This window comes from Clavelina lepadiformis, chromosome 4 (genome assembly GCF_947623445.1).
Source record: "Clavelina lepadiformis chromosome 4, kaClaLepa1.1, whole genome shotgun sequence".
In the NCBI taxonomy this organism is placed as follows: Eukaryota; Metazoa; Chordata; class Ascidiacea; order Aplousobranchia; family Clavelinidae; genus Clavelina; species Clavelina lepadiformis.
This window is the reverse complement of record NC_135243.1, coordinates 19,839,994-19,863,140: the sequence shown is the minus strand read 5'-3', so window position 1 is coordinate 19,863,140 and position 23,147 is coordinate 19,839,994. Positions and strand designations below refer to the sequence as shown.

Below are 23,147 nucleotides of genomic sequence, written 5' to 3'. Positions count from 1 at the left end.
ATATGTGTGAAGATGTGGACTGTTACAAGATTGAATGCATTTAATTAAAAGAAATACATCATTGAACCGTTTTGTGTACCATTATTAGTAATACATTTTAGTAAAAGTCCTTTCTCCAGTGTACTAACTGACAACTACTCTGATTTAACCTGAAAAATTTAACCGGAAAAAATCGTGCGTTCGAAGCTCGTTTTCACTGTTTCTTCTTAACCTTACTTAACTGATAAAACATAGCAAACTAAATCTATTTTCTAACCTGACTTTAAATCCAATAAAACCTATAATACACTTTTTGTACGTCCATTTTTCTAACCTAGTCGCCTATCTTTAACAACGGGCTGTGTGACCTACTTAATACCGGTGAAATAGTGACTTCGTTGATTTAACGCCATCTTGTTTTTGGACTTCCTGCTCACTTTAATGAATTCGAACACAAGCTCGTGCATACTGTATATATGTACAGCGTATTAAAAAATATCTCGTGAGAAATAACTTTTATAGTTAGTCTTAGCCGTAATGCAAACCAGAAACAGCCCAAACCTTGGTTTGTAGCCACAAAGTATATTTGTTCGAATACAAATAAAACTTCGTAAAAGGTAAAACATACACGATGGAAAGATTGTCGTACTTAGCACTTGCAGACAATAAGGTTGAGCTCTTGACAAGTGCATGGCAAGACGTATATCATATCAGTAAGTAATACCAGTCCATTACGATGCCAGCATAAGGCACTATATAATATCCATGTCGGCGATTGTAATTCTATTGCTTAACCAACAAGCAGATTAAATGGTTTCAAATTTTGTTTTTTAATTTGGCCTTCTTTGAGCATGTACTTAATACTTATAATGTAATATACTTAAGCTTCATCAAATACAAAGGACACATTTTGCTTTGTAGGGGCATATACTGTTCCATGAGCTGAATCAGCCCTCCGAAAATCGAGGGAAAAGTTTACCATTAGTTTACAGTAAACCTCTCTAATGATTAATAGAGTTATCAATTACAAATTATTAAAGATTTGTCCTCAACAATGTTTTCATTAATGTGACGGCCCGTTCTTTGTAACCACTACCAAAGTGATTCCATCGGTTCAGCGTATGAAATAACATGTAAGCTTTCTGACGATTCTCGAACCCCGGTTGTTTTGGTATAAGTTTATGGTAAGCTTCATAAAAACCCGGAGGAAACCCATCATTAAGTCGAGAAAGCGCAAGATCGAATTCGGAATGGCCATAGTAAGACCCAGGGTCAAACACACAAGGTTCATCGCCAATTATTCCAACGTTATCTTCCCAAAAGTCACCATGAAGTAAAGATGGTGTGATTTTCAAGTCAACTGGAAAAAGCTTTGGTAAAATCCATTCCACTTCAGACCACAAATTGGCCACGTCGTGGGCTTGATATGTAGAAACAACCAGATCAATTTGTGCTTTCAATCGGTTTGTCGCATAAAACGTTAACCAATTTTCGTTCCATTCATTGCTCATTGGAATGAATCCACAACAGGTTGCCGCATCGAACCCAAACTTATCAACATATTGAGTTGATTTACCCACAAAACATTGATTTTTGGCGGCTAGTAAACCCAAATTTTGATTGTAGAGATGCAGCTGAGCCAGTTTTTCTCCGAGACCTAAAAATATAGGCAAATGCTTAAAGTGTTTCTTATTTTGAAACTTGCCATAAAATCCCTCACATCAGACTTTTAAAATGAAAACGAGCGAACATGTAATATTTTCAACATAAACGCTTGTTCTATACAAAGTAACTTTAAGCCAAACATTATAAAACGTATCAGATTTCGCATACTTCCTGCCTTTTCATGACGTAATGAATAAAAGGGAAGATATTCCATTACAAAGAAGGTCATATTGCCACGATTGAATAACTTGATTGGTTTGGGTACTTTTATAACTTGAGTTTGATCAAGTTTTGTTAGACTGAGGTATTCTCCTTCGTACATTGTTCTGCGTGAAACAATGTAAGTAAAACCAACATCCCCATGGCCTCACAGCCCTTACTCAATAACTTTACAAAAGCAGAAAATTCATGCCATTTCACGAAGACCACATACGAAATGTCTCGATAGGCCATTTACTGTACATATCCTTGATGTACTTTGCAGCTTACACAGTAGAAATCTGCAATCTCACCTCGACCCTTCAGCTGAATTTCGTTTAACAAAAACTTTTTCGCCGTCTAATGAATATACGCTACCGTCGCTGTTAAGGCCTCCTGATTTTCCAGCAATTGATCTGATTTCTTTGCAACCGAACTCTTCTCTGAGTAATTCTTCCATACCTAACTGGTGGTTTGTAATGCTGAAATAAGTCGTTATCATTAATTATTTGATAAAAGTTGCCGGCGAGACAATGCTTACCCGGAATACCCATGCCTTCAAACTACCAGTCCTCCACACTGATAGCGCTACCTTGTGAATAGTGAAAGCCTATATCATCTACCACGATCTTTCATGATAAAACGTATTTCCAAAAAGCCTTGTAAGAATATTGCTATGCACGATGCGATTTATCATTAATTTAAAGCTTCTTCGCTAAGATGGCTACAATGTTATCCAACAGAAAATATTCTTTCAGACTCATTTTGCTTCGTTGTGTAAGTTATAAGATCTTCAATGAGTCGACTTTTTTATCATTGATCCATTTTACCATTTACTTTCTTTATCGCCTTGTGCCTTGTCTGCAGTGTTCTATTTTATTTTATTTTATAGACTCCATTGCAATCTTGCGTGACATGACAGGTATATCTTATTTTTCTTTGCTTGAGCTTGTACAACAATTGTCTGACTGTATAATGAGTTTTTGCGATCTTTTCTTATCCGTCGGTCTTTCCTTGTAGGTGATTTTTATTGATTCCCTGAAGCACCACATTTCAGAGGATTGTGGACACTTCTTAATGTTGGTAATGTAATGCTATGAGTCATACCCATACGTCAGCACAAAAAAACACATATAGCATCGTAACATACTTAGATTCAAGTGCATATTGAATTTTACACAAGAGTTTCCAATAATGTAAAATTTTGCTTTTGCGTTCTCTATATTATTTTATTTACTTATTCCACCCTCGCATTTTCCATTGATGAAAATCATAGTCATCAGCATCATCATCAAGCTCAGTACATAAATATTTAAAAAGATTCTTATTGTACTTTACCAGAGGGTCATCGCAATGGCATGCGCCATATATCATTGCCACTTCACAAAATTCTCGAAAAAGGTGAAGCAATCGATTTGTGTTGAAAAATGCCAAACTATAAAAGTCCAATGGCAAAAAGATAGCATTCAAGGTCACTGAGAACGGCAAGTAGTCATCCGTAAGCTCCATTTAAAACTATAGGCTACATATTTTTTCATAATCTTTATAACTCAGTTTTGTCGTGGTTGATCAACAAAGTCTTAGCTCTGTTGATGAAGTTAACGTCAAACAAGAGTTCGATGCCAAAGTTTTCTTTGGTAACAGCTGGGTGTTTCTCATCACTGGTGATTTCTTCTTCTTTCAAAATTTTGTCAGTTATAGGATCGACTGACTCCTTCAGTATTACCGTCGTGCCCAAGAGAAAAATAAACCTGTTGATTGAGAAAATATGCGCTATTACATTGTTTCCAAATATTTCATCTTTGCCACTTTGTAAATAGGGCCTATCTATAGCCTTCGTCGTGATCATTCAATTCCGACAGGTTTAGGCAAATACCATGTATCATCATCCAGTGCATTTACTCTTTTTTTAAACATTTGTCGTTGCACTAGCCTGTTGCAATTCCAACTGGAGCTGGTCCTTTTTTGATCAGATTTCCTGTATACAAAAGTATACTGATACTATGTCATCAACCTAATTCTGATAAAGATGCGGTATATAATAAAATCAAACGCCAGGATCAGGAGACACCGAAGTAGACATTCGTTTTTCTTTAGGAAAACAGCCGGATAGTGCTGTGGAATGCAGATTGCTTGTATCAAGCATAAAAGCCTTTGCACATACGTTTTGTTATGATGTAGCCTCTTTGTAACATTACACCATGCCATATACAGTATACACGTCACAAATACAAAGGAAACGTAATTGCATTATGTGTATTGCTTTAAATAAAAACTGAAAACAAAAACACAGCAGTAGCCTACTCATATTTACCAGAATGGGCTACACGAGTTAGAAAGGAAGTTTTTAAGTGCACGTCCTTTGTTGTCACAAACACTGGTTATTTTTCAGGTGCACGACATATAAACAGACATGTCGTGATGACATTACATGTTGTTCTAAATTTTTATGTTTGACATACATCAGATATTTCTTTCATTAAAGCAATGGTCGACGTTTGAAATCCGCTCCCAAAGTGGTTCCAGCCGTTGAGTATATGAAATAACATGTAAACCTTAAGACGCTTTTCGAAACCTGGAAGCTTTGGCAAGATATTGTGATAAGCTTCAAAAAATTGTGAATGGAATCCTCCATGTAAATGAAGAAGAGCGAGATCGAATTCGGAATGTCCGTAGAAAGATGCAGGGTCAAAAATACAGAGTTGGCTTTCAGCTTCGGTCTTTCCAGTATTAACAATCTCTCCAATATTTCCTTCCCAAAAATCACCATGCAGCAATGATGGAATTATATTCAAGTCATCGATGAAGATTTTTGGCAGAAGTCGTTCGATTCCCGACCAAAAACTGGCCACTTTGCGATCCTGGAATGTGGAAACGACCAGGTCGATTTGCGGTTTTAGTCGATTTCTGGCATAAAATGTCAACCAGTCATCTGCCCATTCATTGTTTGTTGAAACCAAACCGCAAGATGTTGAAACATCGAACCCAAACTTGTCAACGAATTGAGAAGTGCGTCGCCCTAAAATGGATCTGTTTTTAACGTCTTGGATGCGCAGATTTTCATTCTGGAGATGAAGTTGAGCCAACTTTTCCCCGAGAACTGCACAAAAATTAAAGTAAGCTTACAATACTCCTATGTAGGCTACAACTTTTCATGTGCTTAAAGTTTAAGTTGAAAGTCCTATAAAGTGTAACCTATAACAGCATACACGCGGGAAACCGCGTCCTTTGTTGCGAGGTTCTGTTATAGAGGATTCACACGGTTGTACATGCTGGGACACTTTTACTGACCCACGCCCATTTCGTGGTAGTTCGTGGGTGCTCCACCCCCTGGAATAAGCTATTTTATTAACACAGAGTGCAATAGCTTATAGTTATTTTGTGCGTCATGTCAAGACTATATCTGTCTAACAACAACCTTTATGTGCAAATAACGATCTAAATTTAAACTCTTTCAACATCCTGACGCTAGAATTAGACTTACGCAGTTTCTGTCAGCGAACAATAATGCTGAAAACTCCATCGCGTATAGAGAAAAGGAATGATTATAACACATTTTCCAGGTTAAATGTTTTTTGTTTAATTTCATTAACTTATCTTACAAATTGTCGATGAGACACAGAACAAAATGAATGTCCGCTGTGTTATATACAGCGCACCCAATACATACAGCTCATCCTAGCATAGGACCAATCTCATTGGATTTTTAAATATTTTCATTTTTATGGAATCTTGTGTTTAGACTTTAGAATAACGTAAGCCTACTGCAAAACCATTGCTTAATTAATATTTGCAAGGTTATTATCGAAATGTTATGTAAATAGTTTTTATATTTGGTATAAATTAATTACGAATTGCAGTGTCACGTACAGTATACGTAACCTAACTATAAAAGCATACATGATATATTCTGCTAAACGTAATACACATCATCAGCTCTTTGACTCAATCGTGCTTCCGCCTTCCTGTAACTGAGCTCAAAAAACGAAACTACCACTTTTATTACAGCCTTGTTAGGTTAAGCAAAGTTTCGTGTTGAGTTGTGATCGCTTTGACCAGTCAGTCTGTTGCAATATCTGTACTCTGTAGCGGAAGTGACGTTAACACAAGGCTATCAGGAAATCAGTGAGCACCAGTTTACAGTCACAACACAGTAGAAGTTAGTTGTACAAAGTTATTTCTTAGCCCAAGCTATACGCACGTGCAGCTTTCTTTATGACTGGGTTAATTTCTAGATATTCCATGACAAAGAAAGAGTTGTCACCACGTCCGAATACTTTAATAGGTTTTGGAGCTTTTACGACGTTGACATGGCCAAGTTTTGTTAGACTCACATATTCTCCTTCGTACATTGTTCTATGAAAAGTCGTTAAACAACTTTGTTTAAATCCGAACTTGTAGTGTATTTTATATCTTAACCTATACTTTCTATTCTTAGTTGCTGAACTTAAAAATCCAAACTTTAGATACTCTATCCTAAAATATACGGTGTCTAATATCTAATCTTCAATATCATTTAAGTTTTAAAGCATGTTAGCATAGGCTACTATCGGTGTCATTACCTGGAGCCTTTTAAAGCGTTACATTTGACAAAAACTTTCTCGCCATTCAGTGAAAAAACATTTGCATTTTTCTTAGCTCTTTGCTTAACTCCCACATTACCAATGGACCTTAATTCGTTGCAACCGAATTCTTCTTTAAGTAAATCCTCCATCGATGTAGTTTCTGGATGATTTCAGTCACATATTGCGAGCTTAGAATATTCCTCTCTTGTTATAATATTCTAAAAGAAATTACTTAAAAGCTGTAGAAGGAAAGGCAGATTGAAATAATTGCAATGTGGTCTCGATTTGTCTTTCAAAACTACAACTCTTGCAAAACTCTTTTTTGCAAAAGCTGGTCTAAATGTAGAAGCCCATACTGTTAAGTACGTACACGACTTACAGCAATGTCAGTTCTTTGTTTAGTCTACTGTTGTACACATATAGTATAGGATTACGTTAAACCATTGTCGATTGATCATTGTAGAGTCTAGACTGTATCGTACGTTTATGCTTTCAAGGCTGCCGGAATTACGACGTAGATTGTATCATTGTAGACAATATCAACAGTTACGATTTTCGATAGTTGGCCTACACCTAACATTTTTCAGCCAGGAGCTCCCTCCAGCAAACTTAGCTAAATTTGTCTAATAATAAATTTTCCTGCCTAAAGTTTAAGTAAAAATGTCCTTTTTCGACAAGCAGATCTGTCAATAAATTTCAGAGGAGGAAGATCGCCCGTCGTTCCGGTTTCGATATAACCTGTAAATAGTGAACTAAAGGCGCAAATTAGTGCACGCAAAAAACTGTGGCGTATCTTACGTCGTGATACCTTATTCCCGCCGTTAATAGAGCTCGGTTGAGCTGTAGAACTCCGTTGCCATCTGACACGATCGAATGAATGATTGACTGCTGTAACCCAGTCACTACACAAAACACTAAAATCGCTGTAGCGATAAATACTAAACATATCACAATAAAAATTTTTAAAGCCATGTGAAGCGTAGTCGTCACACAACTAACGAGTTTCAAACAACAGTTTTACAAGCTGAGATGGTTCATTGCTGACAAAGTATTTTCAACATTACCTAATCAATTTATGGAAAGATTTATTTCAGTAGGTGGGCTAATGAATTAATACGTACATAAAGAAGCCCACCTTGATGATCGTCTTTTATTTTTTATTTCAAAATGTTGTGACTTTATTAAGCTTTTATCTTGTGAAGCCACATATGTCAACATTCAATTATTATCTTATATTGCGCTAATTTTAACAAAATAAGGTATTTGTTCTGTACGCAAAACTGCACATTCCAAGCGTCCTTTATTTTGCAAAATTAATGGTAAACTGCCTATTAGGTTTACTTGCATCAAAAACGATATTTCGACGACATAAATGTAAGTTTATGATTAAACCAAAAAGGCTTAAAACGTGCTCAAGAGGAATAACGTTGATATTTCCTGGTAACAACTAACACGGCCACTAAACCTATAATTAGTTAAATCCATAAGACATGACTTGAAAAAGCGGGAATTGAGCAGACGAGCAGGTGGTGTGTTCAAGCAACTGATGAATGAAAATTTCTTCAATGCTGTACATCAGAGGATGGGAAAAAAACCCCATCCTGGGCAAGAGACCGGTGTCTGGTGGTCATAGCACTAAGGAAGGGCGTTGTTGATTAGCCCGAGTTTGTACAGCAAGAATGCAAACCAATGATAAATAATCTTTGGAAGATGTGATGATAATATACTAGTTGCAAGATGGACTTTTCTCTGGTGCATCGACAGTGATGTACGGAAAAAGATGCCAATGCTGTCCAATAGATGGTAGTGCTGAAAGAAAAACTCCTCTTAATCCGGAGCTGAAGACTTAAGTGGCGCTGGTGTTGGCATTTCAATCCAGTAACTGGTTCCAGTCTTTTATCTTGAAAATATTTAAAAAAAAAACGATCTGCGGTATTTGCAGTTAATAAACGAAATAGTTGTGTAATGAGTTTTGAAATTTTACAAGTTAATGAATAAACAGACTGACGTATAATTTTCTTAATCCGATTCGAAATTTCCAATACCATCATCTTATCAAAGTGCTTTATCAAATGGTTCTTTTTGTGCGCATGCTGGATGCTTACTGCCTATGTATAGAGTTTGGCAACCACAAATTTGGTGGCATTTCGTTGAGGAAAGCTTTAACTATTTTGAAGTTATAAGAACGATAAAGCAAGTGAACGTGTTTTTAAAAATTCAGTGAAATCTCGTCAATATAATTACAGTTCCAGTATTGCTATATGTTGCCATACACTCAATAACAGAATGTGACTTAAAGACAGTAAACGTCCATTAGTGAAATACAATTGAAAATATATACATAATAAAGAGAAAAACAGGTGCTGGAGTGCTTAATTGCAATTGTCACATAGTGTTATGCAAGTGTGATGATGAAGAAAAATAACTTATTAATTTTTTATAAAAAATTGTCTTACTTTCCAAAAGTTTCAAATCATTAGACAGAGCATTCCAAATTTTTGGTCCCATATATCGAATAGTTTATTGGGTTAATGATTTACTGTAGAAAGGAAGGCAAAAATTGTTTTGATTTTTTAGCGAATTGGCATATCTCGATGAATTTATTTCAGATTCTGCATTGTGGTTCTGTGTCTCATTGCAGCGTCACTACAGCCAGATTGCTGAACTGTTCCGATAATAATGTGATTATTAGTCAACCATTAGCTTACCTTAAGTCATGCAATTGTCACGAAATATTTTAGAATGAATTTACAGAGAATAGCTAATGTAATTACGTTTTCACTCATCGGAGATAAATTAGTGACTTGTGTACACTGCTTAGTGTACACCACAATTATTTTATTTTATTGCCGACTTTTGACTAATCGTTAATATTGTTATCTGACACTTAAGAATAATTAGAAGGTTGGGAATCTTGTCTAAAAATCCTCTTAACTTCGGTTGAGTAGATTATATAATATGAGAATCTGATTAATTTTGTAACAATTATGTGTTGAACTGAGAATAAACTTATGGCAAGTATGATGTTATGCAATAATAACGCGGTAAATAGCAGATACATAATTATAACGTCACAACTTAGAAAATAATAGAAACAGTGTCTTTCATGACCTTGGTGACATTCAGTCTTTTCAGATCGATCTTGCCTCATTCCCATTCTGATGTGCAATGCTCGGTGTGTGTCAGTGCATGAAGTTCAATCGTGTCATGTGTCATTTACAAGGTATTGTATGTTGTATATATTATGCTGCACAGACATTATTGTAGTGATGCGTGATAAGCTGATAATCCTGAGGGCAAATATAAGACCAAACGTACGCTAGATCAGTAGTCGTTTCTTAAGTCTTATTTCGGCATAAATACCTTCTTCTGATAATGTTTTAGTATCATTGAATTGACACAACGGCGATTCCATAAATTTGCTTAGTTCTTTCATCTGGACATCCCATGATTCCGCCTGAAATGGGGCGGCTGTTAGTATAACTCGACGAAAGGTATTACGCTATACATAATTTGTTGAACTGTTTGTGGTCCACGATTGAGGCTAATTCGATGCTTTTTATTGGCAAACAACATGTGCCGAAGCACAGGCAAAACTTGACCTGGAGAGACGTCCCTAAAGAGCGTCTCTGTGCCTCCATGTCTAACGACTGACTCGAAATACGTATGCCTAGGCTTACTGTGAAAAAAGAAATAAAAACGCGTTAATGATTCTTTCGGCAAATTGATGTCGTATCCTGCCGATAAATGTGAACTGAAAAAAAAGACTTCACGATCAACAGCAATATTGAATTATAGCCTTCACTTGCACCATCTTGTTTTGTGGACTTGTGAAAACAGCTACCATGGTAGAAAGTCATACCACACTGCCAGCAACACATTTGACACTTTGTAAGTTTTTTGATAAATCCTGACCTGATTCCACGCCCCCATATGGTTGCGTCAGAGGGCAGATGTTTTTCTTTGGCCTTGAGCTTCGCCTCTGCAAGGACACCCCATTCGTCAAGGATTAGCCCATAGGAAAGGGAAAAAAGATTGCATGGATTACCCATTCGTATGGGCTAAAAAGAATATTTCCATCTCTTAAAATAATTGTTGTAAGGCTAATCGTGTTCGAATGAGGTAATCCATTTGGGCACGTCACATTGCTGGTAGCTGTGTAGAAAACAGACAGCATACGTGAATTTACAGTGACTTCATTGCATCTACAGTGTAATAAATAGTGTCATCCCGCATATAAGCTAGGTTGCTTGGCCTACATAGACCTAAAACAATTGGCGGTAGTTGAAATACAGGACCCTGTATTGGCCTATAGCCTACATAATGTCCTTTGTAATGAAATGACTTATGCCTACAGATTATATAGGTATATAGTCTAGGCCTATAGTACAGGCTACCAGTATTCCAGTACTGCACCGACACACTAAAATGTTTGCAAGAAGGCCTATATGCCCTATAACTAACTTTGAAACACACTTCAGTAGAATATTAAATATTGCATCTATCATGATGATTGTCAGCTAGTAGTGGTAAGCATCCCGGACTGCTGAGTAATTGAGTTTGGAGCTTTTTTCCCCATCATTAAGTATGAACATTCACCGAAAGCTGCCAAGCCCAATATGCGACATTAACGTTTATGAAAAACAATATTGGGTGCTTCCTTGCCTAACTTTGCAATTTGGGTGACATCTATCTCACCGACTGCCAGTTATACCCATTGTGGAATGCGTGGCAACTACACAATCAAGGTTTTTAAAGACTATGCTTGCTGCACCCGAATATTTCACATGTAGACACTACCTCTTGCAAACACAGGCCACAGTTTCTAGATTTTGCCAACCAAATTGCAAAGTGTACCCCACCCCACCCCTACTCATCCTCCACCTAGTCATTCTAGTTTCAGCCATCTTGCACTTCTAAGATCTCGTTGAAAGGTGCAATGATTTCAGTGTGGTCAGATTCTAAATTCAGAAAAAAACTACAACTGTACATGCCTAGTCGGTTACAGCTTACGCTATTTGTATTTTGCTAGTCTACTTGGGTCTTGAAATAGACACTTATTTCACTAGGTGCCAGTAGCCGAAGTAAGAAAATACAAATATGAAAAATGGCAGTTTGGCTAGTCTGTCACGTGGAAGGTTTGCTTCTCAGTATTTACGGTTCACAGTTGGGTAGTTGTGAATATAACATTGATTGCATGCATTGTAATTTTTCAACTTAACGGTTACAGCGTTAGACAGAATAATCAACTTTTTCGTTACAGAATCACAACCTTTATCTTTGCGCAGCGTGACTAGAGTTTAGTAACTGAACTTGTTTTTGTCTAAGTTTCAACTTTTTTATTTGAATTTTTTATATTGTATTTCTCGAATTTGAAACTGTATAGTGAATTTGAAATAGCTAACTACGAGCGGTAGCAAGCTGAGCCAGGTGCTTTAACTGCTACATCTTTGAGCTGGCATTTTGTGCAGGAGCTAATTTATAAGTACTAACTGTTTGAAAATCAAGGTCTTCCACACATCACACAGACTTTTGTTACCGGCACAGGATTTCAAGGGCTAGATTAAACATCATGGGTCAGCAGGTTGAGCTCCTGTGAGTCTTGCATAGTTCATTCTCCAGGCCCTGTGTACCCAATTGTAATGAAATGAACCTTGTAAATATTTGCTGGTTACCGTAGTAGAAAGTGTGGTGTAAGACTTAACTTACCTTAAATTGCTTAAATTTAATTTAAAATGTTAGAATTCCATGTTACTTACTTCATAAGCAGATAGAATTTTACTCAATTTTTACTATATATTGTTGGTCTACATGAGCAGATCTTAACCAATGGGCTATTACTAACCTATGCAATCCTTTTATGAACAAAAATTATTTGCACGAAAACGTTTTCTTGTTTATGAGTATATATTGTAGGCTACTGCCACTGGCTAAACAGACCCAAATAGATGTGGATGACTCACATCTCACTGATTAGAACTTTCAAGTATTAAATATATTGCTGAGATATGTATACCTTGTGTTTGTGGCATATATCATATCAAATTGTCTGGGCAAGCAAGTCGCTGCAATGGTATGCAGGTATCATAAACAATAGACTACACTATGGTATGTACCTCCATGTTAATGCCTTGTTTATTCGTATCACCGGTAAGTTTGGTAATTTATACATACAGTACTTGAAAAACTCGCTAATATAGTTACATTAAATAATAATTATAATCTGCAACACTGTATTGTAAATTATGAATCATGACATAGGATCATAATTTTTTCTTAACTGAGACAGCTATTGAGACCAGGTATTCTCAACTTTTGTGCAATCATATGCAGTATATTTTATATATACATTTGAATGTATTCTTTTTAGCTTTATTTTCAGATATAGGCTTCCCAGCTGATTTAAATTACACTACAAAATCTAACTGAGTTAGTAGTGATCTAACTTTGAAATGAATATTGCACACTCTTACATAACCCCTCCCTCTTTGTAGGATTGAATTTATTGTTGTAATTGTTAGACAAAAATATCTATAGCACAAGAATTTGCCTGTATGTTTACTGCAAATGGAAACTTGACCTACGTGTCAAGAAATGGGAAAAATAAAAGGAGTAAGTACATTTACTATATTTTACTATGTTTTTTACGTTTTTTATCTAACGTCTGTTTAAATGGGATAGCTAATAAGATAGTAATTAGTTTCTTTTCATACCAATTTCAAGCGTTAATACCAAGAATTTGTTAATCTAAATCAGGGTAGTCCTGTTATTTTTTCTACATGGGGCAGCAATAATAGTGGTTAGAGTAATCAATATATTGATATATCTTTTCCATTGCATAGGGAATTACAAAAGCTAAGTTTCGATATTGGGTAAAAGAACCCAAAAAAAGAAAACGACCCGTTTACCTCTTTGGCAAAACATTTGGTCCAGCGTTGAAACCCAATGCAAACAGTCACATAGTTACAAGAGGTTCTGTGGAAGGTGATCTAACTGCTACAAATCCTGAAATACCAAGCACTAGTAATGTTAACAGTTCTTGTGGAGGTGAATGAAAGAAATAATATAAGGAGATTTACAATATATTTCACATTTTTATGCTACATTTTTTCTGAAAATAATCACTTAACAGTCATATTGAATACTGCATTTTAATTTTCATGTTATCACAGAGTTGGAAGAAAATTTAAATTACAAAATCAGAAGAGAGAAGCTGTCTTCAGATTGGCGATTAGTTGAAGAAAAGTTGTTTAAGTTGTCCATAACCCTCTATTCTCCTGAGCGACGTACTTGCTGTGTATGCTTTGAAGAAGTTGCCAACATAATTCGTTGTGGAGATTGTGGGCCAAATGTATATTACTGTCGTCAGTGCTGGGATAACTGTCATTCTTTTGTTTGGTATCATTTGCCAGACATATGGATGGTAATTAATAATTATATACAAATATCTTTATTTTTGTAAAGGTTATTCACAAAAAGACCACTCATTTATCTGGATATAAAAGGCCATTAATGTTTGTAAACATTTTAGTGCTGTAGGCAGTCTTAAGAAATGTTTATTAATTTGTCTGTTGATAATCAACAATAATTATTTCAAATGTATATATATAATAAGTTAAATACATTCGTCTACATAAAATAATTTATCATACCTTTAATTAATTACCACAAGAAAAAGTTGTCACTGGCAGAATATTAGAGGAAAAGAAACAGTAGCTTACATTTCTTTAAACTGGTCTAGACAACAATGTCATAGTTGCTTTTTGTGCAGTAGAATGTAAAAACTGTTTGGGTTAATACTGTAAACCAAGTATCTTTGCAATTATTCCTACATTTTTACCGGAATGTATCGAATAATGTTGAACTTAGATCTCTGTTTACAATATTGTTAAAAACATTTTCACAGCTGAGAAATGCAAAATGTGTCAAAAATGTATCTGAAGTATAAAAAGTAAAAGACAATACTGGTGCCATATGTATGACACATTTTATTTCATGGCCTTCAAAAGATTCCCCTCCAACACATTTTTCAAAGCCCTTCCATTATACCACTACTACTTACTAATAAAACTTTTTTAAATGCTCAAACATCTCCAGGTCTCTGCCAAATCAGTAATAGCAAGACTGGCAGCTGGAGAATGATGTTTGTGCTTGTTCTTTTTTTAGCTGTAAGTTGTTTCAAATCGCTCAATGTCATCAATTATATCAATGATAGGCAGTTATTCAGACAAATCTGGAACAAAAAATTCTGTGCAACAAAGTGAAGCATCCAGGCATGATGAAATTATAGAATTAAAGTGGTGAAGGAGATTTTAAGTTAAGCATATATTTAGGGAAAACGTTTTGCAGTTCTTCGTTAAAGTTTAGCTGCTTCTGCTCACAATGTATCACAGAAGACAGTTGGAGTAAGATAAGGTTGTAAATGATTGCTTTTTGAGACAGCCTAAATATTTCAGTGTAGAAGCCATGTTACACGAAATCAAAAAAATGTGTTGTTGTGGTATTTGACCACATAGGAAAACAAAATTAAGCGGTAAGCTTCTACCCATGTTAAAATCGTTGATTAAAACAGACTTAGTTTTTTTACAGAACTATTCCTGTATTTCTTGTGTATGTACCAATATCACTTAGTTAAAATATCCAAACATGCTCTTGCAATTTTAGTCAACATATTACTTGTAACACATTGTTAATGGTATTATTTACACTTTACAGGGTAACATGTTTTGCAAAATGGTCACTCCGATACGACTTTTGAAGAGATTTGATGGTCATGAATGTCAGTCAAGTTACACTCGACACATTACAGTGGTTGATTACAAAGGTATAATTTTTTTTATTCCTTTGCATTTATTATAAATCATCTCTGCCATTCTTTCATCCATTGTTTTCTTGTTCATTGGCAAAGTTTGCATTTTAGGTTTTGAAAATGTGGTTTCTGTACAATTTTGCTATTGTGAGAGTGAGCCTGAAACTCTGTTAAGATTAAATCTGTGGACCTGTTCGCCCAAAAAGCCTAAACTAGCAGTATCCATTGACCTATTGGAATACTTTCGAGCCTTGTGTCTCGAAAAACATCTTTCCACTGAAGGATTTTGCCATGCTCTTGAAAATAGATTTTTGCGAGTACCTGGATATACAGCAGGGGTTAGCACTTTTTAGTGTTTTGTATTTCTAAGAAAATCCGAAACAACCTGTGGATGTTTCTTGTTTTTTTTGTTTTAGGTAAAGTCTTTGTCAAGAGTTTTGCTACAAGAAGTGGTTGAGGCATATAGACACCATGTCTATAAGCTGCAACATCTGCATGGTTTGGTCTCTTCTGATGATATAGATACGGGTACCCTGTGTCCAGCATGTGAAGGGGTAAAGCTAAGAAGTGTGATTGAAAGTTCCCAGGCCTCTGTGATCGAGTGTAAATGCTTGGCTTTAACTGCGTTTTGTTGGTAGAATCCTGAAGGTATGCGGACATATTGCTTAGATGCAAATTTTGGTTTGGTGAGAAGAATTTTGTCCGGGAGTAGAAGCTGTGATCCTCACCACAAACAATCTTTTTTTTTAAACCAAAACGAAGTCGACAGCTTTGTAGACACCTATGATGAAAACAAATATGGCTCGGCTGTAAGTTATTTCTTAACAGTATGTACCAAAATGCATTAAAAATATTAAATCAAGTACATAACTTCAACAATTGATTTCCAATCATATTGTTATGGTCCTATTATACATTTCAAGGAATTTCATGCATATTTATAAGAATAAATGCTGCATACTTATGCATTAATTAGAATCATTATTTTTAGTCCAAAAATTGCAATGACTTTCAAGCAGGCAACATCATTAGATCGAAATCTAAAAGCAGTAAACTGGCTATCAAAGGTGTATTTGGTGTTTGTTGTAAACATGAGTTTCCGACAATGTTTTTTGACTTAAAACATGGTGAAAGGTAAAGTGTACATTCTTGCTTTAGTTGTTTTGTGGAAGGTGTATTACTACGGTATATATGTAGAATTTGTGTATTAGTATTTGTAAACAATGTTTTTAAAACTGATTCTGTTGCAGGCTAGCATATGCAGTTTTAGCTATTGAAAAACTTCTGTAAAGAAACGAAAATAAAATAAGAGTTTTCTATGACATAGCTTGCAAACTGAAAGTTCATCTTCAGGTATACCTTTAAGAATTTACACATGATATTGTGTTAGTATGGCAACATTGATATACGTTTAAATTATAGGTATACAACCCATTTTTCGAAACATATTTTATTTGTAAGCAATCTACTCCTGGGTCATTGATTGCATGTCATTAGTGTTCTTAATGTTAGTGCATACTGCAGACGATGCTGTATGTGCAAGTTAGTTAATCATTTTTGCTTACATAAAATACTGCATTTATGTTTAAATAATAATTAAGATTTTGTGATTTTCTTTCTGGATTCCAATATGATTTCATTATTTAGGTCCGAAAAAACTTTGCAATTCTTAATAAAATAACATTTGCAGTACCTGTTTTTCATTCATATGGCCATATTTTCTCTTGTCAGGTAAACATGATATTTTATACCTATATATTGTACAACTGTTAGGTCAAAGTCTTTTAGTTTTATTACACTGAGCACAAGAAATTCACCGAAAATATTAAGGTCTAATTTTGAAAAACTTGTTGTCTGTATGACAAAATCTTTATATAATGATGTATTCAAGTGTAATGAGATAATTATCTCTCAGTTTTTTTGTTCTGTTTAAAATTTAGAAACAATTCAACCCAAGGTTCCTGGACGGGTTTGGACTTACGGATGGTGAAACTGTGGAGCGATTATGGGCATACCTTCGTGGATTTAACAAAATCTCAAAAGAGATGAAACCGGAACATCGTACTGATTTGCTTACCGATGGCTTGATTCTTTATGGGCGCAAGATCAAAAAAAAATTGGGTAAGCCTTGTTTGTGATTTGGTCCAGATTGACTTAAGATATCTTCACGCAATTAAGTAAACTTGCATGATTTAGGTTTTCTTTTTCTTCAGCTTTCAAACATGCACTAAATAACTAAAATAAATATGACAAGCTTTAAGCTCTGTTTCAAAGGTTATGCATTGATGAACAAGCTGAAGAGAGCTAGCTGCAAAATGGAATTGGCCAAGAGTGAATTAGAAGCTATGGCAGCTTCTTACCCTGGTGGTATGTATGATTATGTGTCTTTGTATATTTGTATTTGTATCATCTATTTGAATTATTATATTCCATGTTATTTATTTTCAGAAATGAGAGTATAACATTATACAATAAACCTTACAGGAACATTAACACAACATCAATTAAAAGCAATAGCTCTGCAACCAGAGCCGTATTCTTCTGCAGAAATGGCATCTTTTTCTTGGGTAGAAGAATACTCACTTAAACTTCAAGAATACTACTGGTTGAAGTGAGTTGACTAAATGTTTTCTGAATGATACATTTTTCAATACAATTTTGTGGTGTATAAAATTCATGCTAGTTACTGTTTGTGGGTTGTATTGCAAAAGTGAAAATTGCGAAACTGTTGAACATACAAATTTAAGTACTGAATCCTTTAGGAATAGAATTTTGTATAATTGTATAGGAAACTATATAATTTTGTTAATTTGTAGAGAAGAAGTTGAAGATTTGACCAAGGAAATAACGTCTGAAATACTTTCTGGAAAAGTTGACCAAATTGCTAAGTAAGCTGAAGGACATATCAATGTTAAATTGAGTTACTACAATAATTCCCCAGACATAAACGAATATTGTTACTTCCCACTGCTGCAACATCAGAAACCATTAGAAAAGCTTATAAAACAGTAACAACAGTGTATCCACCAAATTTACTGTGATAAAGTTAAAACCCACACAATGATGGTGAAAATGCAGTATATGGGAGTTCAATTGCCAAGAGTATTGTTTGCCAGGACATGATATATGCTTTCTTCATCGATGTATTGCATGTTCTTCTATTTTACATATTGTATGCGTTGTTTTGTAGACTTGACAGTCATCTTTCCAAAGTTGAAGTAGAAAACGGTATATTGATTCGTTGGGATGTAAAAGATGATATGATGCTTAAATATTTGTCAAGTGCTGTGAAGAAAAAAAGAGCAGAAATTTTGGAGAACATTTATAAATTAAATATCGAAAGAAAATTTTTATCTACTTTGATTCAAAAATACCCAGGTAATTTGTGCATGCACTATGCATGGGGTTACATTATCGATAAAGCTACTGTTCTGTTATTTTCAAGTTTGTACATGATGATTTTTCAGCTGGTCAAACAATTGTTCAACGACTAGTGCGAAGCATCAGGAAGGTTAACAACAACATTCGTCATCAGATTACTATGTATAATAAATACCAGAATGTTCCACAAAATGAAATGAAAAGCATAACTTTTGAAATGGTTGTCGGGTCTGGGCCAGTTAAAAACGTACCTGGTTTTATTGAAAAAAAAATCAAGGAACAACATTGCATTCGGGAAAGGTGCAAAGAAGAAATGTGTCATTTAAAAGAAGATATGACAAGTGTGATGAACTTCTATCAAAAGCAAATAAACATAGTGTCTAATCTTGTAGAAGGCTGTGAGGTTGTGGAACCATATGTGGTTACCCATCAGTTGCAAGCAGAGATCGAACTTCTTTCTTTTATAAATGACATTAAGGGCACAGTACCTTTTCAAGCAAATACACCTCTGCTCAATGAGAAGCTAGGCACTTCCGATATGGCAAAATTGGACCCAATGGAGAAAGAAGATGATGAAAGTGAATCACCAATAAATTTATCTGAGCTTCAACACATTTTAACTGAATTTGGCTCGGAAAGCGAAGGTTCAGATAACGAAGATGAAGCTTAAACTAATTAGTTTTAACCCGTGTCCTTGAGTCAGTTATGCCACAAAATTACGTTTAACTGCATTTGTTTCCATTTTTTTGTACGCATTTCAGTTATTAAACGTTCATTACATATATACTTGCCATATGTTTGTTTTGCCTCAGAAACGTTTCCTAGGCAGTAGGCAGTCTATCAAATATTTCGCCTTTAATTGTCGGAAAGGAAGAGTACGATGATTGCAAAAAGGAGCAATGCACGTCGACCTAAAACGTGGAAAGACCTTGACCCTTTGTGCTATAACGGTGAAAGGTTAACGACGGCTACCCAACACACCATGCGTTTCACGGTGATACTGTACCAAATAAGATTTTAGGAAACTTACAGAACGTGCTCGTTGTTGATAGGCACATGGACGGTTAAAATAGAACTCGGTTATAAGAAACAGCATTTTAGGGATTAAGACCCCGCTTCTGTTGCCAGAACACATCAAACCCTCAGAGTTCAAGCATTCTCCAATTTCGATGAAACTGTCCAGTAAATAAGCATGCAAAATTTAGTACACTCTGTATTTTGTCACTCTTTCGCTGTAAGCTTACTTGTTTAACTTTCAATTATAAACGTGCGTGGGATCAACAAACTTCTTATTAGTCTATACTTTTGCTGGCCAAAGCAAAAATGTTACCGGTATAACTTTTTTTAATTAGATACAGGCTAAGGCTTATAATAATTGGCGTTGGTTTCTTTAATGAAAGAAAAATGCACAATTTTTCTTAAAACAGTCCGCACAAAAAATGAATTTTTTTTTAAATTGTTGCGATTAACCATGCCTAATTTGTTTATTCAATATTTCAATGCTGTTTTATTCTCTTAGAGCTACAATCATGGAAAATTTTCATTTCCGTGTCAAAATCTTCACCTAGTAAATAACAAAAAAAGTAGTATTTGTCGTCGTGTGATCCAGTTGTTATTCAGCCCATCAAGCTGAGTGGAAAAGAGTGAAAGCACAGGAGGTTGGATGCCGGCAACTTGCTGACCGCAAGGAAGAGAAGGTTTTTCAATGATATGGCACCCAGACATCCAGTACGTTAAACATCGTAGTATGCAAAATACCGTTTATGACAATGTGTACTTGGTGGTTGTGTGATGCGACACCAGACACAAGTGCAGTAAGCTACTCAGCGATGGAGTAAAGTAAAACCATCGCTTTTTTACGGAGAGTAGCAGCCTAGTGCCCGAGCAAAAGGTATCATTTGTCTTTCCAAAGCGATCCGGGATATTCGTTTCTTGCGTAGTGACTCAAGTTGTCGACAAAACGTGAGCCAACTGTTCGAGTTCGACAAAACGTGAGCGAACTATTATTCCGACTTATTTGGGGACTGGACAGAAGAGCGCGTAGATGTTTAAGAAGGAGTGCCATCGATCCTTGTGGGATCCCGTCTTTAAGGCGTCATAGCTTGTTTCGCTTATTGTGACCTGGGGTGAAGATACTTCTCCGTTTGTAAACTAGCTCCATGGTTATACGGATTATGTACCTGTTTTGTCTGGGAGTAGACGCAGCGGCTTGCAGGCAAAGCTTCGGTGCCATACTGTATCATAGGCAGCTGTAAGTTTATGAAGTACAGCACCAGCCTTTTTGTTAATCCCGAAGCTTTTCGCGATGTTCTGGATCATAAGGGTGACCTGGAATTCAGCCAGGGGAGAAGTTGTCGATTATGGGTTCGACGCAGGGGTAGACCAAGCGTTTGCGGACTTTCAAGAGGACACACAAAAGAGACAGGGGCAACAACTCTTCGGGCCCTAAATCACGATGATAAAAGCTCTTGAAATTTTGTGACCCAGAACCTTGCTTGGCTTTGTTTGATGGAGCACAGCAGCGAAGTCATTTGGAGAGAAATGGCCAGAGATGTTTTCGCCATCAGGGGTTTCTAACCTCTAAAGGTCAGACACTTCTTTTCCAACAAGTTTGGTCCCTCTTTTCGTGTATTCCGCTATGGGAATATGGTGTGTGGATTCTAGACTGGCCTAAGCCAAGTCTAACTGTTGACTCCGAGCTAGTTATCTTGACTCCGTTGCTTTTTACTGTCTTATTTATTGCTTCTTAAATCAACACCAACTTCATAAAGTTTAGTTGTTATATTGTCCGAATAAGTTGTATCGAATTAGCAATATTTACACCATGATCCCACTTTCATAGTAATTCAGTAATAACTTCAATTTAGCAGAACAAGGGAAATAACTCAGAGAAGAGAGAATTTCCAAGAGAGCCATTTAAATCCAACACTTGTTTTATATACTAAAATATTGACCAATGAGGTAGTGCCAAATTAACTGCTATCACACGTGTACATGTGTCCATGTTATTCTAAGCTTTTCATCACAAAGAATTCAAATCGATTTTACACCAGTACAGAAAAACCACTTGACACACTTACTATATCACATATTGGTTTGAAACCACGATTGTGATTAAAGATACTAGAACAATACCTTGCTACCATAAACCACGTGTCGCATTGTACGTTATCTGAACGTTTTCAAGTACACTCAAACTTTACGCCGTGAAAACAATGCTATTTGAAACACTTCAATCTGCGTTAAATATGTCGGTTCTGAATTTCTTGTTTGAGTAAGAGATTAACACGATAAATACGTCTGTTTTAACATTTACTTAATTCCAGCCAGAGAGAATGCAAAAACCGCCTTTTAAAAGTGTCAATTATAATTTGATGATATCCAAACGCCACACCGCATTCAGTCAGTTGCGTGGCGAATGTGTTGGATGAGAAAAAGCGCGGGCGTATTGAGTAAGCTGACCGGCCAGCGAAATTGTTCAAGACACTGTGAGCAGTATTGATAGTATTGAGCTTATAGGTCTGTCCACAGCGCTAGCTTCTTGGGATTGGGTCTCTGCAAGACCGAAGGGGCTGCTTTACTAGAAGCGGTATCTACAGCGTCAAGAGAAAAGAACGGTGGTAAAGGACGTGACGTGGTGTGTCACTAAGTTTTAAAGTTATAATTGCTGAAGCGATGCAATAAATAATAACAGTAGGTTGTAAGTCTTGCCAAGGTTTCTCTTTTGATATTTTATTAAAATACAGATTTAATAAAAAAAAACTAACCATTTGAGAAAATTTTCTTTTCGTTAAACTTATTCATAATTTTAATAGTTGGCAAAACCGGCAAAAAGATCTAAAAATGCGTTTTATTGATCTTGTTTTACCATGTGAACCCGAAAGAGGATCAAAATGTCATACAACAAAAGGGTTATAGGCTACTTTTATAAACGCATGTTGAGTGTTAATACGCATTTCAAATTCCGACATGATATTGTTGGAGATATTTATGACAAACTTGAATTTTATAGCCTTGCAGCGATTGAGCTCGCCTACCTCTTCAATAATATCATATCATACGACAGAAGAGATTATTACGATGAAATGTGTTCGACCCACACGTCAATAAGAGATAAGAGCTTTCAACTTATCTTGCATAGAATTTTCATTGTTAGGTTGCGTCCTTTTTAAAGTGGTTAATTTAACCTTCCTAAAAAGGTGTGAGTAACATTTTGAAGTTAACATCACGATCTTCTGTTTTTAATGTGGCCACATCAAAATTAGCATGCGATCAACTTATCAAAGAAACCTCTTATCATGTTACGTCCATTTGTATTCGTCACGTCATTGACTTTTAACGTAATCGCAAGTGTGACTCGTTTAGGCTACATATCAAAGTTTTGCACATATTGCAACTATTTTTTAGTGAAAGTGTCACGAAAAGTGATATTGAACCCCCATATTACTATGAAATTTTGTTAAATTAAGTTAAACGTTAATGTTAAATTAAGCCTTAATAGAAAATCAATGTACCAAAATACAGCAGTGAGTCATTATCACTAAAAATGC

The 23,147-nt window shown here is 35.6% G+C and overlaps 3 protein-coding genes across 7 annotated transcripts; 1 reads left to right on the top strand and 2 right to left on the bottom strand.

The window, feature by feature from the left end:
* LOC143452689 (ketosamine-3-kinase-like) lies at nt 1–2,404 on the bottom strand. Its single transcript, XM_076953742.1, has 3 exons — nt 2,157–2,404; nt 1,813–1,970; nt 1–1,636 (listed from the first exon to the last, which is right to left on the bottom strand). The coding sequence occupies exons 1-3, from the start codon at nt 2,342–2,344 to the stop codon at nt 1,014–1,016; spliced, it is 969 nt and encodes a 322-aa protein (XP_076809857.1). The 5' UTR covers nt 2,345–2,404; the 3' UTR covers nt 1–1,013.
* Nucleotides 2,405–2,796: 392 nt separating this feature from the next.
* LOC143452691 (ketosamine-3-kinase-like) lies at nt 2,797–6,653 on the bottom strand. Of its 4 annotated transcripts, XR_013115090.1 has the most exons (5): nt 6,405–6,653; nt 6,044–6,198; nt 4,157–4,942; nt 3,719–3,820; nt 2,805–3,593 (listed from the first exon to the last, which is right to left on the bottom strand). XR_013115090.1 is itself a non-coding variant. In XM_076953743.1 (3 exons), the coding sequence occupies exons 1-3, from the start codon at nt 6,554–6,556 to the stop codon at nt 4,290–4,292; spliced, it is 960 nt and encodes a 319-aa protein (XP_076809858.1). In that variant the 5' UTR covers nt 6,557–6,653; the 3' UTR covers nt 4,085–4,289. The 4 variants fall into 4 exon arrangements, 2 of the variants coding, with proteins under 2 accessions (XP_076809858.1, XP_076809859.1); XR_013115089.1 differs by having other exon boundaries at nt 2,797–3,820; XM_076953743.1 differs by lacking the exons at nt 2,805–3,593; nt 3,719–3,820 and having other exon boundaries at nt 4,085–4,942.
* A 3,836-nt stretch (nt 6,654–10,489) lies between these two features.
* On the top strand, nt 10,490–19,381 carry LOC143451567 (uncharacterized). 2 transcript variants are annotated; one of them, XM_076952218.1, is made up of 10 exons: nt 10,490–13,019; nt 13,250–13,454; nt 13,580–13,830; nt 15,123–15,231; nt 15,328–15,554; nt 15,633–15,770; nt 15,855–16,025; nt 16,208–16,350; nt 16,467–16,569; nt 16,864–16,947. In XM_076952218.1, the coding sequence occupies exons 1-9, from the start codon at nt 13,002–13,004 to the stop codon at nt 16,504–16,506; spliced, it is 1,302 nt and encodes a 433-aa protein (XP_076808333.1). In that variant the 5' UTR covers nt 10,490–13,001; the 3' UTR covers nt 16,507–16,569; nt 16,864–16,947. The 2 variants fall into 2 exon arrangements, with proteins under 2 accessions (XP_076808333.1, XP_076808334.1); XM_076952219.1 differs by lacking the exons at nt 10,490–13,019; nt 13,250–13,454; nt 13,580–13,830; ... (3 more) ...; nt 15,855–16,025; nt 16,208–16,350 and adding exons at nt 17,157–17,337; nt 17,491–17,583; nt 17,701–17,827; ... (1 more) ...; nt 18,407–18,594; nt 18,684–19,381 and having other exon boundaries at nt 16,355–16,569.
* The last annotated feature ends 3,766 nt before the right edge of the window (nt 19,382–23,147 follow it).